This window comes from Bubalus bubalis, chromosome 15 (assembly GCF_019923935.1).
Source record: "Bubalus bubalis isolate 160015118507 breed Murrah chromosome 15, NDDB_SH_1, whole genome shotgun sequence".
In the NCBI taxonomy this organism is placed as follows: Eukaryota; Metazoa; Chordata; class Mammalia; order Artiodactyla; family Bovidae; genus Bubalus; species Bubalus bubalis.
Genome location: NC_059171.1, coordinates 50,882,687 through 50,898,653, shown reverse-complemented (window position 1 = coordinate 50,898,653; position 15,967 = coordinate 50,882,687). Strand labels below are relative to the sequence as shown.

Sequence of the window (15,967 nt, the reverse complement as noted above, 5' to 3'; positions counted from 1 at the left end):
GGCCATAACAGTAGAGAAGAGGGGCCTCACATGAAATAAATAAGAAAGAATGAGATAGCAAAGTTATAGTGATGTTTTGAGGCTCGATTATTAGGCCGCTAACAGAAAACAAAGGGACAGTTGCTTTTGTGATGTCCATTTTGAACACACTTGTTAAATTTAAGGGGCTTGTGAGAAATATTAGTAGAGATAGTATCCTGATTTTTGGAAAGTGGGAATAGAAATTATTCTCTTATTTAAGAAAGTTTTTGACTAATGTAGAATTTTGAGAAGGAGTAATGTGCCTTGTGTTTGACACATAGTAGTTATTCATAAATTATAAAACTAAAATTGAATAGGTAATGTTACATGTGATTTTACCTTCTATATTTGCTGCATATGTAATAATTATACTCTGATATAATTACAATGAAAATTAAAAAATTGACTTTGCAGTTACATGTGTTACTTCAGAGTTAAGACTGCTTTTTTTTTTTTTTTTTACCATTTTCTAGGGGGTGAAGATCGAGAACTTATTCAGAGAAGGAAAGAGAAATATAGACAAGAACTATTGGAACAAATGGCTGAACAACAGAGGAACAAGAGACGGTAATGAAAGGTTTGCATTTAACAACGATGTTTTGAATTTAAATGTTTGTTTAAAATGACATGGTAGTAACTATTACATGGTAAAATAAGGGAATATTTTTCATAATACAGTTCTGTGTTTGTAAATCATTCTGTTTCAGTCTCCACATTGTAAATCAGCCAGGGTAATAAAACAGATACTTTGAGGGTGATCATTTTCTTCATCACAGGTAACAAAAGAGACTGTGTGTTCATTCTGTAATAGGCCTTATACATATTCTCATTAATTCTTCAATTTTAGGGGAGCATTTAATGTTATCTACATGCCCACTGTGTTATCCCCATATATAGTAGCATGTAAAAAGTGTTTTGTCTTTTAACAACGAAATGGTAAGCACACGTGTATGTACATGCCATATAAAAATAATCATGAGAGATCCACAGATATTTGTATTGTATACAACTCGCAGAGTTTGTAATCATTCATGTAGAAAGACCTCTGAAATAATAATTTCAGTTTAAAATTAGGGATAGATATTTTGGTTCTAGAGAATTCAAGACTTATCATCACCTTTTAGTCTTGCCTTTGTCTTAGAGGAAGCCAGTATCTCTTGTCTGGTATTAGCCATATTTAAGATCATTTTTCTGGAATACTCTTATTGGAGAGTATCATGTTAACTTTTAATTGTTAATCCTCCCTTTTGTGAACTGAAGATATACATGTACCCTAAAAGAAGTTTTTATTTGTTTTACTAAGATTTTGTTTTACTTCTTTATTCTGTGTAAATTGCTTAGACTTTGAAGTATCCCAGGCACTGGTTTAGAGATATTTATTCCAAGTCAGTTTGCATGTGAATGCTTGTTTATTTTCCACCAAATCAGAAAACTTAGTTTTCAAAATTATTTAAGGTTGTATTGCTAATTAAAGAAATTATTTACTATTTATTTTTGGAGATGTCATTGCATGGACTTTGTAAGTTTGTTTCAATAATGATTATGATTTTGATACTGTTTATTATAACCTTGTAATATATAAAACTTTAATTTTGTTTAGAGAAAAAGATTTGGATCTCAGGGTTGCAGCTTCTGGAGCACAAGACCCTGAGAAATCGGTAAGAGTTCTTGCCATCTTTTAATGTTTACTCTTTCATTCAAATAAGGCTCAGATGTAGTGGCAGGTAGAGACAGAGCATATTGGGGAAAATGTAAGAGTAGACAAGTTTGAACAGTAACAAACTAAATTCAGTAGTCCTAACTCTTGTTTACTTCTCTAAGATAATTTTTCCCTTTTCATATATATATTTTTAAAGTTTCTTATAAATTAGTCCTTTCACTTTATTTTCATGCACTATTTTAGTTTAATATACAATGAATGTTAATCTTCATTGTATTTTGATAATGTTTGTTGTATTAGAGGGGTTTCCAGAGAAATTGAAATCTTTAATTCTAGTCTTTAAGCATTTTAGTAATTTTTGCTTAATGTAAATCTAGAGGTAATAACCTTATATTACTTTAATTTTTTAATTTTCATAATTGGAATGAATTATACACATCATGCAGTTGAGTAAGGAGAAGGTAATAATTTATTACTCTTCTCAAAAGCTACTTTTTTTTTTAGTTGGATGTGTAGAATTTATTTGCTAGGGCAAGTTTTTGTTTCATCTCTAAGAAACTTATTTCTTTAAAAATTACATTAAAAAGTTTGTTCTTAAAAAGAATACAGCAACTGAAAATAACTCTGTTGTAGGCAACTTTTGTCTTACATTTTCTTATGCTAAATATAACCTGTGGATTCTTCATTTTAAAAATTTTGATACTGCGCCAGTATCACTCCTAGTGTACTTTTTGACTTCTCATAGAGTAAAACTTTAAGATTAATCTGAGAAATCATTCTTGAGAAATTAAAAGTGCTAGGAAAAAAGAATAAATTCCAAAACTGAATATATTTTCCTCTGTCAGTAAATACCTTCCAAATAGTTTTGACAGTCAAGAATTTCCTTTTAGAATCTTGAACTTTTTAATGTAATGTGGTGGCATGTTAAACCTCGCATTTATAGTTACCTTTTTGTTTGATGGATCTTCTTATTTATATTTAAACAACTTTTAGAGTGTCAAGTTGCTTTTTATGAGAATAAATAAAAATGTTACATGTAATAGTTATTTAGACCATCACTTTTGGGTTTATTTTTGATGTGCAAATCTTAGAAAAGGGCACTTAAATGATATTCTGGAGCAGAGGTTAGCAAACTATAACCTGTGGCCAAATCCATTTGCTGCCTGTTTTTGTCAAGTTTTATTGCATCACACCCTCCTGGCTAATTTGCTTACATGCTGTTTTGGTCTACTTTAGAAGTTACGAAGAGATCATGTGGCTTACAAAGTCTGATATATTTACTAACTGGTTCTTCACAGAAAATGTTTGCTCACTCTGCTCTGGAGAAACTTTAATGTTAGAATACTTTGATGACAATTGAGAGTAGTGAAGCAGCATAGTGTTGTAGTATAATAGAGTTTTATATTTAGAATTAATATCTGGCTCTAGTCTTTGCTTATTTATTAATGGTGAAACCTTAGGTGATTTATGTACTTTCATGGAGACTCAGTTACTCATTTTATAAAATAAGAATTGGATCTTAAAACTCTCTTATAGCTGTAAAATTCTGTTGTGTGTGCTCAATCGTGTCTTACTCTTTGTGACCCTATGGACTGTAGCCCTCCAGGCTCTTCTGTCCACGGGATTCTCCAGGGAAAAATACTGGAGTGGGTTGTCATTTCCTCCAGGGGATCTTCCAAACCCTAGGATCAAACCCAGGTCTCCTGCATTGGCAGGCAGATTCTTTACCACTGAGCCAGCTGGGAAATCCCAAGTGTTTCTGTCTCTGCTCTGTGTCTAACTTAAGTGCCTGCTGGCAGTCTGGGATAGAGGGTCTTTTGAGATCTCTTCCACCTTTAAATTTTTGATTACATGTGACACACAGATTTTTCTCTTTATTTTAGCCTGATAGACTAAAGCAGTTTAGTGTGACACCAAGACACTTTGAAGAGACGATACCACCTGAGAGACCCAGAATAGCTTTCCAGACACCTCTCCCTCCTCTGTCCGCCCCATCTGTCCCACCTATCCCATCAGTTTACTCCATCCCAGCTCAGAATGAAGATGTGCACAGTGGACTCAGCAGCACTCTTGGTGACATGGTGCCTCCCAGGTGCTTGTTTAAAATGTTTTGTGTTTGGAAATTAGGTAAGGTATCATTATATTTTATATTTAGAAGTAGTTGCTGAAGCAGATGATGGTATCCTTCAGAGATTTTCGTACAATTAATGGATTTTGTCAAATAATTTCTGTTGAAATGTGTTTTCATTGTTGATCTTTGCTCTGTTAAAAAACAAGAGAAATTCTTATAACATTCTTTTATTGTTTAAAGATGCTTCAGTATTTTTAAAATATATAACTAAATACATTTAGTATTTAGTTTTAGGTCATATTTTGGAATGTCATTTTAATATCTTTTAACATATAAAACCTGGACATTTTCAATTTTGTAATTTCCACTTGGCAAACATTGAATACTTCCTTCAGTTAATGCAGAAAAAGTTTCTAATGTGACTGTTTTATATATATTACTTTAGTTTGTTTTCTTCAACTCTTTCTCTGTGATTACTTACAGGCTATGCAACTCATCTGAAATAAAGTGTTGAGATTATAAAACCTGTAATTTAGGTATTAGGGTAAAGATTTAATGTCACAGGTAAAAGGCATCATACTATATTGGATTAAACATAAAGAAAATCTTGTTAATGTTGGTATTTTCTGGTCTGTACTTTTCTTTTTTCAGGATTTTTGCTTATTTTTTGTTCACTACTAGTGTATTAATTGATGGATTGCATTTAATCAGGTGTTTTCTTTTTTAACATTGATACTTTCTGGGCTATACATTCCTTCAGTAAGACTTGGTATCATCTTTTATTTACTGCTAACAAATTGTCTAACCATGTTTACTGTACTTATCAGATGTTTGGTTCGTTTCATCTGATGGCTTCCCAACTCAAAAGGCTAGATGATATCAGCTTTGACTTAGGGATTAAAATGGTTGCTTCACTGCCTGGAGTTTGGGCAAACCAGACTTTTATTGAACTTCAGTTTTCTCACTTGTTAAAGTAGAATAGTAACATACATATGTGTGTGTGAGTGTGTGTATATGTTTTTAAATCTACAGTTAGAGGATTGTTATGAGGATTAAATCTTGTATAAATCTCTAAAAATTTAAGCTTTAATGATACTGAAAGTTTTCTTTTATAGTAATTTTTCAGCTGTTTTGTTGATGTATCTACAGAGTAAGGATAGTAAGATTAGACACATAAATGCTTAGTAAATGTGAAGAGTATTCATGACTGAAGAGAACTTTAATGCCTTCTCAGCTCTTCAGAATTATTTTGAAGTATACAAAGGAGAACCTAAGATACACACTCAAATGTGAAGACATTCTAGGATGCCTCCTTTGTCTTTCTGTTCATCTAAAGGAATCTGCTTTTTACCTTTTAACAAATGGAAAATATTGCCTTGGTGGAAATACAGAGATACTTCTTAATCATTAATGAAGTGCTGATGTAGACGTTTTCAGAAGTTTTAACTTTATGAAGTGCTGAAAATTAAGTCAAAATTTTACTGTTGATATTTAAGTAGTTTCTTTTTCACATTATAGTTTAATTCCTTTGAAAGAACAATACATTTTTAGAGTTAAAAAAAAATACACCTTTCTCTCAGTTACATGAAACCACTTGTAATGCCATTCTGTACCTCTGCCTTTTCTTCTTCTTGTTTCCTCCTCCTCTGTGATTCACTCTGGCAACGTGGTTGAAGCATTGCCTTTCTTGGAAAACATCCTCATACTTCTTCCCCTTCTGTATGTGATCTAAATGTTCCTACTCCATATAATCTAAATGTTCCTGTTCTTTTAACACCCCATGTCTCATTGTATTGCTTCATCTGCTCTGTGCTGTGCTAAATTGCTTCAGTCGTATCCAAATCTTTGCAACCCCTTGGACTATAGCCCACCAGACTTCTCTGTCCATGAGATTCTCCAGGAAGGAATACTGGAGTCGGTTCCTAGGCCTTCCCCCAGGGGACCTTCCCAACCTAGGAATTGGACTTGTGTCTCATTATGTCTCCTGCATTGGCAGGCAGGGTTTTTTTTTTGTTTTTTTTAACCATTAGTGCCACCTGGGAAACCGCTTCATTTGCTATACGCTGCTTTAATGGTTGTTTTATTTCTGTATTATTTCTGAGGGACAGAGACCATATTTGTTCAATACTGGCAGATGGTGACAAATTAAATACTCATTGAGTAACTGTGGTACCTTAAATTCTGAAATTTTATATTTTTTGCTTTTTGAATTATAATTTTTGATAAGATATTGAAGCAAGATGATGACTTTTCCTAAAGTAGCAATTAGATTTTCAGTAAGATTTTTGTAAAAGAATACTATCTTGATTTTTTTTTTAAAGTTGCAATGAAATATGAGAAGAATTTCCCAATTTTATGTTGGTACAGAGTTGCACCTCTGCCTCCACCTCCCATGCTGCCCCCTTTGGCTGCGAACTACCGAACTCCTTACGATGACGTGTACTATTTCTATGGGGCCAGGAATACTTTGGATCCTAGTCTTGCTTATTGTAAGTTATCTGTGGGGTAAACATTATTGTACAGCAGTTCAGTCAAGAAGATTGGTTTCTGTGCAAGCAAAAATACGTCAATGAGAAAAAGCACAGCTTTACTTAATTCCAATATTATATATTTATTGATTTAGTAAATGCTCTACTTTAAAACTCAGTTATAATTCATAGTTATTTCCTTTTTATCTAGATTTAAGAAATAACTATTTCATGTTTTCTTGCATTATTCTTTGCTAACTCTTAACTCAGAAGGAAATATGTTTTTTTCCCCTTAGGTAGCATTTTCAGTATGTGACTTTTCCTTTAGGGATAAAGTGTAATTAAGTGAGTACTCAGACACAAATGTGTTTGTTTTCTTTTTAGATGGTTCAGGGATGATGGGAGTACAGCCTGCTCCTGCTCCTTATGTTACAGCTCCTGTCACCCACCAGCCAGTACAGCCTATCGTGTAAGTAGTTAAAATAATACTTTGTTTCAAGATTAATTTGTCTTCCATTGAACCTGTATTATTCAGTGCACTCTTTTTTGTTCAGAATAGTTATAACTTATTTTAATTTCCAGTTATTATTTAACCAGTGCACAATGCTGGAAAAGATTGAGGGCAGGAGACCACACAGGATGAAATGGTTGAATGGCATCACCCACTCAATGGACATGAATTTGAAGAAACTGTGAGAGGTAGTGAAGGACAGGGAAGCCTGGCATGCTGTAGTTCATGGGGTTGCAAAGAGTCGGACACAACTTAGTGATTGAATAACAACAACGTTATATGCAGTGCTTTTAAGTCAGTGTTTCATATTTCATAGAAAGCACATTTAAAAAATTAAGAATAACCTCTCTTTCTTTTATTAGAAAAGTCATTTGTGTGTCTTATTGATAAGAGTACAAATGTGTAAAAAATTGAAATCACCTAAAATCTCATTCATCCAGAGGTAGATATATCTAAATATGTATTCAGGAACCCATTTTATGTACAAATAAAACCACAAAAATATATACAGAACACACTATAGCATCATTTTAAAAAAATGACCTTTTTGTGTAGAGATATTTTTATGTAGAGATTCCTATGGTGAAATTATAAGAAGCAATATAGAGACATCTTATGTACCCTTTAGTTTCTTTCAGCATTTTCAATATTCAGTTGCTAATATTTTGCAAAACTGTGTTCAATATCACTCAGATACATAACACCGAATACAGTCAAAATATACTCCCATCATTGCAGGGATTCCTGAAGATGCCCTCTTATAGCCAGACATAGTTCTGTCCTACCCCAATTCTCTCCTTAGCCACTGGCAATAACTGATCTATTTTCTATTTCTGTAATACTTCAAGCATGTTTTATAAATGGATTTTTATAATATGTAACCTTTAGGGGTTGACTTTTTATAGTCAGCATAACTGTCTGGAGATTCATCCAGGTTTTTGCACGTGTAAATTGTTCATTTTTTAAATTGTTAGTAGCATTCAATGGTGGGGATGTACCACAGTTTAACCATTCACTTATTAAAGATCATCTAAGTTATTTTGAATTGATGCTTTTGAACATCAATTCAAGGAGAAGACTCTTGAGAGGCCCTTGGACTGCAAGGATATCCAACCAGTCCATTCTAAAGGAGATCAGTCCTGGGTGTTCTTTGGAAGGACTGATGCTAAGGCTGAAACTCCAATACTTTGGCCACCTCATGCGAAGAGTTGACTCATTGGAAAAGACTCTGATGCTGAGAGGGATTGGGGGCAGGAAGAGAAGGGGACGACAGAGGATGAGATGGCTGGATGGCATCACTGACTCGATGGACGTGAGTTTGAGTGAACTCCGGGAGCTGGTGATGGACAGGGAGGCCTGGCGTGCTGCAATTCATGGGGTCGCAAAGAGTCAGACACGACTGAGCGACTGAACTGAACTGAACTGAAGTTATTATGAATAGAGCTGCTGTAGACATTCTTGTACAGGCTTTTTCTTTTTTTTGTAAACACAGTCTTTATTTCTTTAGGATATTGCCTAGGAGTATTTGTTGGGTTGTATGGTAGTTACAAGCCTACTTTTGTAAGAAACTACCAGACATTTTTCAGAGAGACTGTACTATTTTCCTTTTGTATCAGCAATGTATTAAAAACCTGTTTTTTTTTAAAAAACAAACAAAACCTGGTTTCTTCATATCTTCCCCAATATTTGGCATGTGACTTGTGTTTAGGCCATTCTGATAGGTGTATATATAGTGATTGGGGTTTTAATATAGTTTCCTAATAATGATAATGTTGAATGTCTTTTCATGTGTTTATTTACCATCTGTAAATCTTTGGTGAAACATCTGTTGATATGGCTCAGATGGTAAAGAATCTGCCTGCAATGTAGGAGACCCAGGTTCAATCCCTGGGTTGGGAAGATCCCCTGGAGAAGGGAATGACAACGCACTCTACTATTCTTGCCTGGAGAATCCCATGGACAGAGGAGCCTGGTGGGCTACAGTCCATGGGGTTGCAAATAGTTCAACATAACTAAGCAGCTCAAACTTTCACTTTTCACTTTTTTACTTTCTGTTGATGTCTTTTGCACATTTTCCAATTGGAGCATTTTTTTTTTTTTTAATACTGAGTTTTTAAGAGTTCTTCATATATCCTAAATATTAGTTCTTTGTCAGATATGCGGTTTGCAAATATTTTCTCTCGGTCTAAAGTTTGTCTTTTCATCCTTTTAGAAGGGTACTTGTAAATTTTAAATAAGTCCAATATATCAACTTTTTTCCTGTGGATCATGCTTTCAGTATCAAGTATCTAGGTACTTGTTTCCTAAGCCTGGATCCAAAAGATTTTCTACTGTTTTGTTTTTAAAAAACAAAAGAACTCTTTAGTTCTTTGTTTTCCTGAAAGTTTTTATAGTTTTACATTTAACTTCATAATCCATTTTGAGTTATTTTTTGGGTAAGGTGTTAGATTTAGGTCAGGGTACCCATTCCCTGCCATGTGAGTGGCAGTAGCTCCCAGAACCATTGGTTGACAAGATCCTTTTTCCTGGAAATGGGTTTTATACCTTTGTCAAAAACAGCTGGGCATGTTTTTGTGAGTCTCTTTCTGGGATTATTCTCTTCCGTTGTTCTGTGTGTCTGTCCTTGTGTTGGTGTCACTTGATAATTGTAGCTCTGTGGAAGTTAGGGAATTGAGAAGTATGAGTTCTTCAAAGTTGTTTTTCTTTTCCAAGATTCTTTTTTGACTATTCTAGGTCCTTTGTATTTCCATGTGAATCTTACTTGGGATGAGCTGCTCAGTTTGAGATTTTGATGGAGAGGATATAAAATCTGTAAATCTATTTAGTGTTCAGTTCAGTCACTCAGTCGTGTCTGATCTTTGCGACCCCATGGACTGCAGCACGCCAGGCCTCCCTGTCCATCACCAACTCCCGGAGTCTACCCAAACTCATGTCCATTGAGTCAGTGATGCCATCCAACCATCTCATCCTCTGTCGTCCCCTTCTCCTCCCACCTTCTATCTTTCCCAGCATCAGTGTCTTTTCAAATGCATCAGTTCTTCGCATTTGGTGGCCAAAGTATTGGAGTTTCAGCTTCAGCATCAGTCCTTCCAATGAATATTCAGAACTGATTTCCTTTAGGATGGACTGGTTGGATCTCCTTGCAGTCCAAGGGACCCTGATGAGTCTTCTCCAACACCACAGTTCAAAAGCATCAATTCTTCTGTGCTCAGCTTTCTTTATAGTCCAACTCTCACGTCCATACAGGACTATTGGAAAAACCACAGCTTTGACTAGATGGACCTTTGCTGGCAAAGTAATGTGTCTGCTTTTTAATATGCTGTCTAGGTTGGTCATAACTTTTCTTCCAAGGGGCAAACATCTTTTAATTTCATGGCTGCAGTCATCATATCCAGTGATACTGGAACCCAAGAAAATAAAGTCTCTCACAGTTTCTATTATTTCCCCATCTATTTGCCATGAAGTGATGGGACCAGATGCCATCATCTTCATTTTCTGAATGTTGAGCTCTAAGCCAACTTTTTCACTCTCATCTTTCACTTTCATCAAGTGGCTCTTTAGTTCTTCTTTGCTTTCTGCCATAAGGATGGTGTCATCTGCATATCTGAGGTTATTGATATTTCTCCCAGAAATCTTGATTCCAGCTGTGCTTCATCCAGCCCAGCGTTTCTCATGATGTACTCTGCATATAAGTTAAATAAGCACAGTGACAATATACAGCCTTGATGTACTCCTTTTTTGGTGGGTTTCTTAGCATTTTTCTGGATATATAATATGTCATCAGTTAATAGAGGTTACTTCCTTTCCATCTAATGCTTTTTTTTTTTCTTGTTAAATTGCCCTGACTAGAGCATCCAGTGCAATGATGAATAGATATTATGAGAATGGGCATTTTCATTTTATTCTGCTGTTAGGCAGAAATTTACCCATTTCGTCAAGATAATCTTATTATCTTGGCATCTAAGGCATTCCGTCTTTAACCATTAAGTACGATGTTGCAGATTTTTCACATTGCTTTTATTAGCTTGAGGAAGTCCCCTTGTATTCTTTGTTGATTCAGGAAGGGGTATTTGGTATGTTCTTTCAACATATTACTGAGTTGGAAATTGAATTTTGTGAAATGCTTTTTCTGCATTTATTGAGATATCCTGTGGTTTTTGTTCTTCATTCTGTTAGTATGGTGGGGATATATTTATTGGATTCAGATATATTAAATCAACTTGCGTTCCTGGGGTAAATCTCACATGGTCAGCAAGTACAGTCCTTTTCATATCTTGCTGGACTTTTCAGTTTATTAATTTTTTGTTCAGGACTTTTGTCTATGTATTCATGAGTGATACTGGTCTTTGGTTTTTGTTTTCTTTTGAAGTCTGTCTGATTTTGGTATCAGAATGATACTGGCCTAATAGAATTAGTTGGATGTGCTCTTCCATTTTCTGTTACTTTGGAGTGTGTGTTGTGTGAAGCATTGTTAATTTTTTCAGCGAGGTAGAATTCACCTGGAATCCAATTTACCCTCATCTTTTCTTTATGGATAATTTCCTGATTACTAATTTAATCTCTTCCCTTGTCATTGGTTAATTCATATTTAAAATTTTTTTCTTGCACCAGTTTTGATAGTTTGTGTCTTTCTAGAAATTTACCCATTTTGTCAAGATAATCTAATGTGTTGGCATATAGTTGTTCATAGTATTCCCTTACAATCTGTTTTATTTTTATAAGGTCAGTAGTAATGTTTCTTATTTTATTTTTTTATTTCAATAATTTTAGTCTTGTTATTGTACATTTTGACTAAACATTTGTCAATCTTGTTGATCTTGTTAATGAATCAGCTCTTGGTCTAGTTGATTTTCTCTGTTGTGCTTTTAGTCTCCATTTCATATTATTTCTCCTTTCATCTTTTTATTTTCTTCTTTCTGTTTCTTTTGGGTTCAGTTTGCTTGTATATTTTCTAGTTTTTGAAGGTGGAAGCTTAGGTTATTGATATAGTGTCTTCTTTTTTAATATGTATATATTACAACTAAATTTTCCTCTTATTGTTTTAGCTTCTTCCTTAAATTTTATACATTATCTTTTTGTTTTCATTCATCTCATTATTTTTCAGTTTTTCATTTGATTTGTTCATTGATCCATTTGTTAGTTTGGAGTGTGTTGTTTAATTTCCATATGATTGTGGAAATTTTTAATAGAGCTTTAATATAATTCCATTGGAGTTGGTGGAGAAGGAAATGGCAACTCACTCCAATATTCTTGCCTGGAGAATCCCAGGGACAAAGGAGCCTGGTGGGCTGCCGTCTATGGGGTCCTACAGAGTCAGACATGACTGAAGTGACTTAGCAGCATTGCAGTTAGAGAACATATTTTGTATTTTTTTTTAATTTATTAAGGTTTATTTTAAGATTTAGGCTTATAACATGTGGTCTGTGCTGTAGAATGTTTCATATGCACTTGAGAAAATTAGCATTTTCCTGTTGTTGGGTGGATAGTTCTATCAATGTGACTTAGATATAGTTGGTTTATAGTTTTGTTTATTTTCTGTATTTCCTCACTGAGCTCCTGTGCAGTTGTTTGTTATTAGAAGTAGTGTATTGAAGTCTCCAGTTATTATTTTTGATTTATTTCTCTCTTCGGTTGTGTCAGTTTTTGTTTACTGTGTTTTGAATCTCTGTAGCTATGTGTACATCTGCTCATAATTGTTATATCTTACTGATAAGTTGACCCTTATCAATATAAAAGATTCCTTTTTTGGTTCCAGTAATGCTTTTTCTTTAGTGTTAAATGTAGCATTCCATTTTAATTCTCTTGCTTCTTTTAGTATAATTTGTCATTTTCTTTGTGGTTTCCTTGCAGACTGAAATTTATGTTTTTAATTTAAAAGAACTGAGTTCATATTAACACCAGTTTAATTTCCATAATATGTAAAGTGTTTTCTCCAGTATAATGCCGTTCCTTCCCTTCTTGATGCCCCTATTGCATACAAAGTATATTGTTATATATTTAAGCTCATCAATAGTTTTTAACTGTTCCTTCTTTCCTTTATGTAGTTGTCTTTTAAATCAGAGAATATAGCTGCAAATAAAAGCATATTAGTAATATCTTTAACCTTTACCTATGTAGTTACTGTTAACTGGTGTTCTTTATTCCTTTGTGTTTACTCCGGTTACTGTCAAGTGTTTCTTATTTCAACCTGAAATGCATCATTTACTATTTCTTATAAGACAGGTCTGTTAGTGATGTCTTCTCTGAGTTTTATTTAATAATGTTCTAATTTCACTTTTACTTGTGAGGCATAGTTTTCCTGGATATAGACTTCTTGGTTGATTTCCCCCCACCCCCGTCATCTCTCTGAATATGTCATTTCCTTGCCTACTGGCCTTCATAGCATTTCTGATGAGCTGTTAATCTTACTGAAGATCCCTTGTATATGATGAGTTTTTATTTTCTTGCTGCTTTTGCAGTTCTTCTCTTTGACCATGATGTGTATAGATATGGATCTCTGAGCCTTTTTGCTTTGAGTTTGATGAGTTCTGTATGCATAATTTCTAAGAAGTACAAGCCCTGGATTACCAGGGTAAAAAAATAAATAAATAAAAAGGAAGGGTAGAAGGGGCCTTCAATTACTAGGGAATCATTGCTGTAACTTTACCCAACAGTTAGAACCTCTCACCTTTGACAAAATTCCCATCCCAGGCCTCCATAAACAGGGCAAGGTTTTAGGGATTTTATTAGTCTTATACCATCAATGCCATTAATAAAATCTATGACTCAGTGAAAAAAATTTTATTTGAGATAGTCAGACTTTTTACTATAATTATTTGTTTTATTCTTAAAATGGCTAGGAAGTTATTACTTTATTTTGGAGTAAATTTATTAAGTAAATCATTAGTTATGATATTATTTGAGGGACTTCCACTGCATTCAGAGAAGTGCATAAGTCATGTGTATATTGCTTGATGAATTATCAAAAGTGTTTTTATTTGTTTGTGAATGTTTTACTTGCGTGTAACTGCCACCTAAATTAGGAAATAGATTCAGTAAATTTGAAAGTTCCATTAATTTTGAAAGCAGAGATAAGGGGCATTTACTTAAAAATTTCTCTTTGAACTATAAAGAAATAATTTCTCTATTTTGTGTGTGTGTTAGTCTCTTTATCATGTCTGACTCTTTGCGACCCCATGGACTGTAGCCCACTAGGCTCCTCTGTCATGGGATTTCCCAGGCAAGATTACTGAAGTGGGTTGCCATTTCTCTATTTTAAATGTACTTATATGCCATGCTATTTCAAAGAAGTATTGCATCTTCTTCTTGTTTTGTCATAAAAGGATTTAAATTATTAATTGTGTATTTGATGTAGGAGTACAGTTGGACAGAATGAGCTGAAAATTACAAGTAATCGAGCAATAAATTCAGGATTGTTTTTTGAAGACAAACCAAAGCCTTCAAAACAGTCATTTCAGTCTTACCAGGAAGCTTTGCAGCAGCAGGTATCCATTCATTTTTTTCATTTGTTCATTCATGTAATGTTAAACATCTTATGTGTTAGTACAGTGGCCCTTTAAAACTCAGAGTGTGGCTGAGGAGAAAGAATTCCATTTATTTATCATTAAATGTGATAAAGTTTGATATAGACAGTCTGGAATGCATGGGATAGGGAGAGTAATTGCCTTGGCTATTAAGGAGGGCTTCACGTGGTTGATGGCTTTTGAGTTTCATGTTATACAGTGAATAAATATGAAATTCCTGGTGTATTCAGGGAATGGAATTGATGTAGGAGAAGGGGCTGGAGTGTTAGATTATACTGGATTGTGAAAGATAGCAAGTAAGGGGTTTTCAGTTTCATCTTGTTATCTATCGACAGCCAAAGGGAGGAAATCTCAAGCCAAAGAGTGAAAGAAATATTATAATTGATGTGAGCAGATGTGGCTTTTAGGAAGATATCTGGTTGTGATGTGGACGGTTGGGAAAGAGATGTGGTGGAGAAACCTTTTAGTAAAACTATTAGGTAGTCCAGCCAGGAAGTAACAAGGTCCTGTACCAGGTGGGGAAGATGGACAGGACATCGGAAGAGACATTTCTTGGATTTCATTAATAGGACTTAAATTTAGGGACTGAGGAAAGAACAGAGCTTTAAGATGATTCTGAGTGTTGTAAGAGGATGATAAAGCTATGAACTCCTAAGGATAGGGAAAACAGAGGCAGAACGCTTAGGGAGGAAGATGACATTCTATTGTGGTTTGTAATATTTGGAGAGAGTTTACTTAGGAATAACTGTATCAAATGTGTGGATTTTGGGAGGGAATAGTTAAATCTTCTCCAGAGAGGTCCCTGGAATTCTAGATTTATATATTCACCTGAGGTACCCTTCTACAAAATTCCACTGGGATTTCTTCTAAAGCTCAGATTTTTGTTCTGTTTTCTACACTAAGCAACCTCCTTGAAAAGTGGGCTTTTTAAAAATTACAGAATTACCAACATTATTTTTTTGTGTTAGGAATCTATAAACAAGAGACTGTATTTATCTGTTTTCAAATGAGCATATTAAAAACACCACTGACAGAACCAGAATCCCTAACCTAGAATTTTTTATATGTGATGACTTCCTTGACCTTCCTGAAGTAGTTACTTAAATTTGCCATGCATATGGTAATGATTTTAAAAGTAACTTTCCAAAATGTAGGTCTTTATTCATTGCCTATTTATATGTCTTTAAAGACCAACCCTATGCTTACACTTGATGATGATAAGACCATTTTGTGTGCTTTCATAAAGTGTACTTAAATAGCCTGGCATTCTCTAGAGAGCTTTGAACCTTCAGTACCTTTGAACTTTGGGAATGGAGTTTGCCCAAGGTAGAGTAGGTCTGGTGATGGGTAGGGAGTAGTTGGCCCAGGTCTCAGAGGTGTGGGGAGTAGTTTGTGGCTGGCCAGGTACCATGAAAGGGTAGATGAAGAAAATGAAGGTAGGGAGACTCTGTTGGAGCCCATGAAAATGGTGAGGTTAGGAAGGGAATAGCTCAGGTAGAAGCTGGGAGTTGGGAAGATGAAGTTGCCTTAGTCCAAGTGGCACCAGTGGCTGGAAAGGGCCCAAGTGACAGGATGTGAGGGAGTAGCAGCTATGTATTCCAGCTACCAAAGTGTTTTTTAATTGTTTTTGCATATATTTGTGATATTAAATTTATAGTAAAGTATACTGGGAAAAAGTCTAATTTTCTAATAAGAAAAACAGAATAAAATATC

General features: G+C 34.5%; 1 protein-coding gene across 14 annotated transcripts in view; it reads left to right on the top strand.

Moving 5' to 3' along the window:
- Window positions 1–15,967, top strand: part of CSPP1 (centrosome and spindle pole associated protein 1) — a 112,221-nt gene that overhangs the window by 49,515 nt on the left and 46,739 nt on the right. For 13 of the 14 annotated variants that reach the window (XM_044928707.2, XM_044928713.2, XM_044928709.2 and 10 more), the window contains 6 exons: window positions 495–588; window positions 1,622–1,679; window positions 3,565–3,773; window positions 6,120–6,241; window positions 6,605–6,689; window positions 14,086–14,215. In XM_044928707.2, the coding sequence (XP_044784642.2) occupies window positions 495–588; window positions 1,622–1,679; window positions 3,565–3,773; window positions 6,120–6,241; window positions 6,605–6,689; window positions 14,086–14,215 (698 nt within the window). The remainder of the gene's footprint in view (window positions 1–494; window positions 589–1,621; window positions 1,680–3,564; window positions 3,774–6,119; window positions 6,242–6,604; window positions 6,690–14,085; window positions 14,216–15,967) is intronic. The other variant, XM_045162807.1, reaches the window with a different exon arrangement.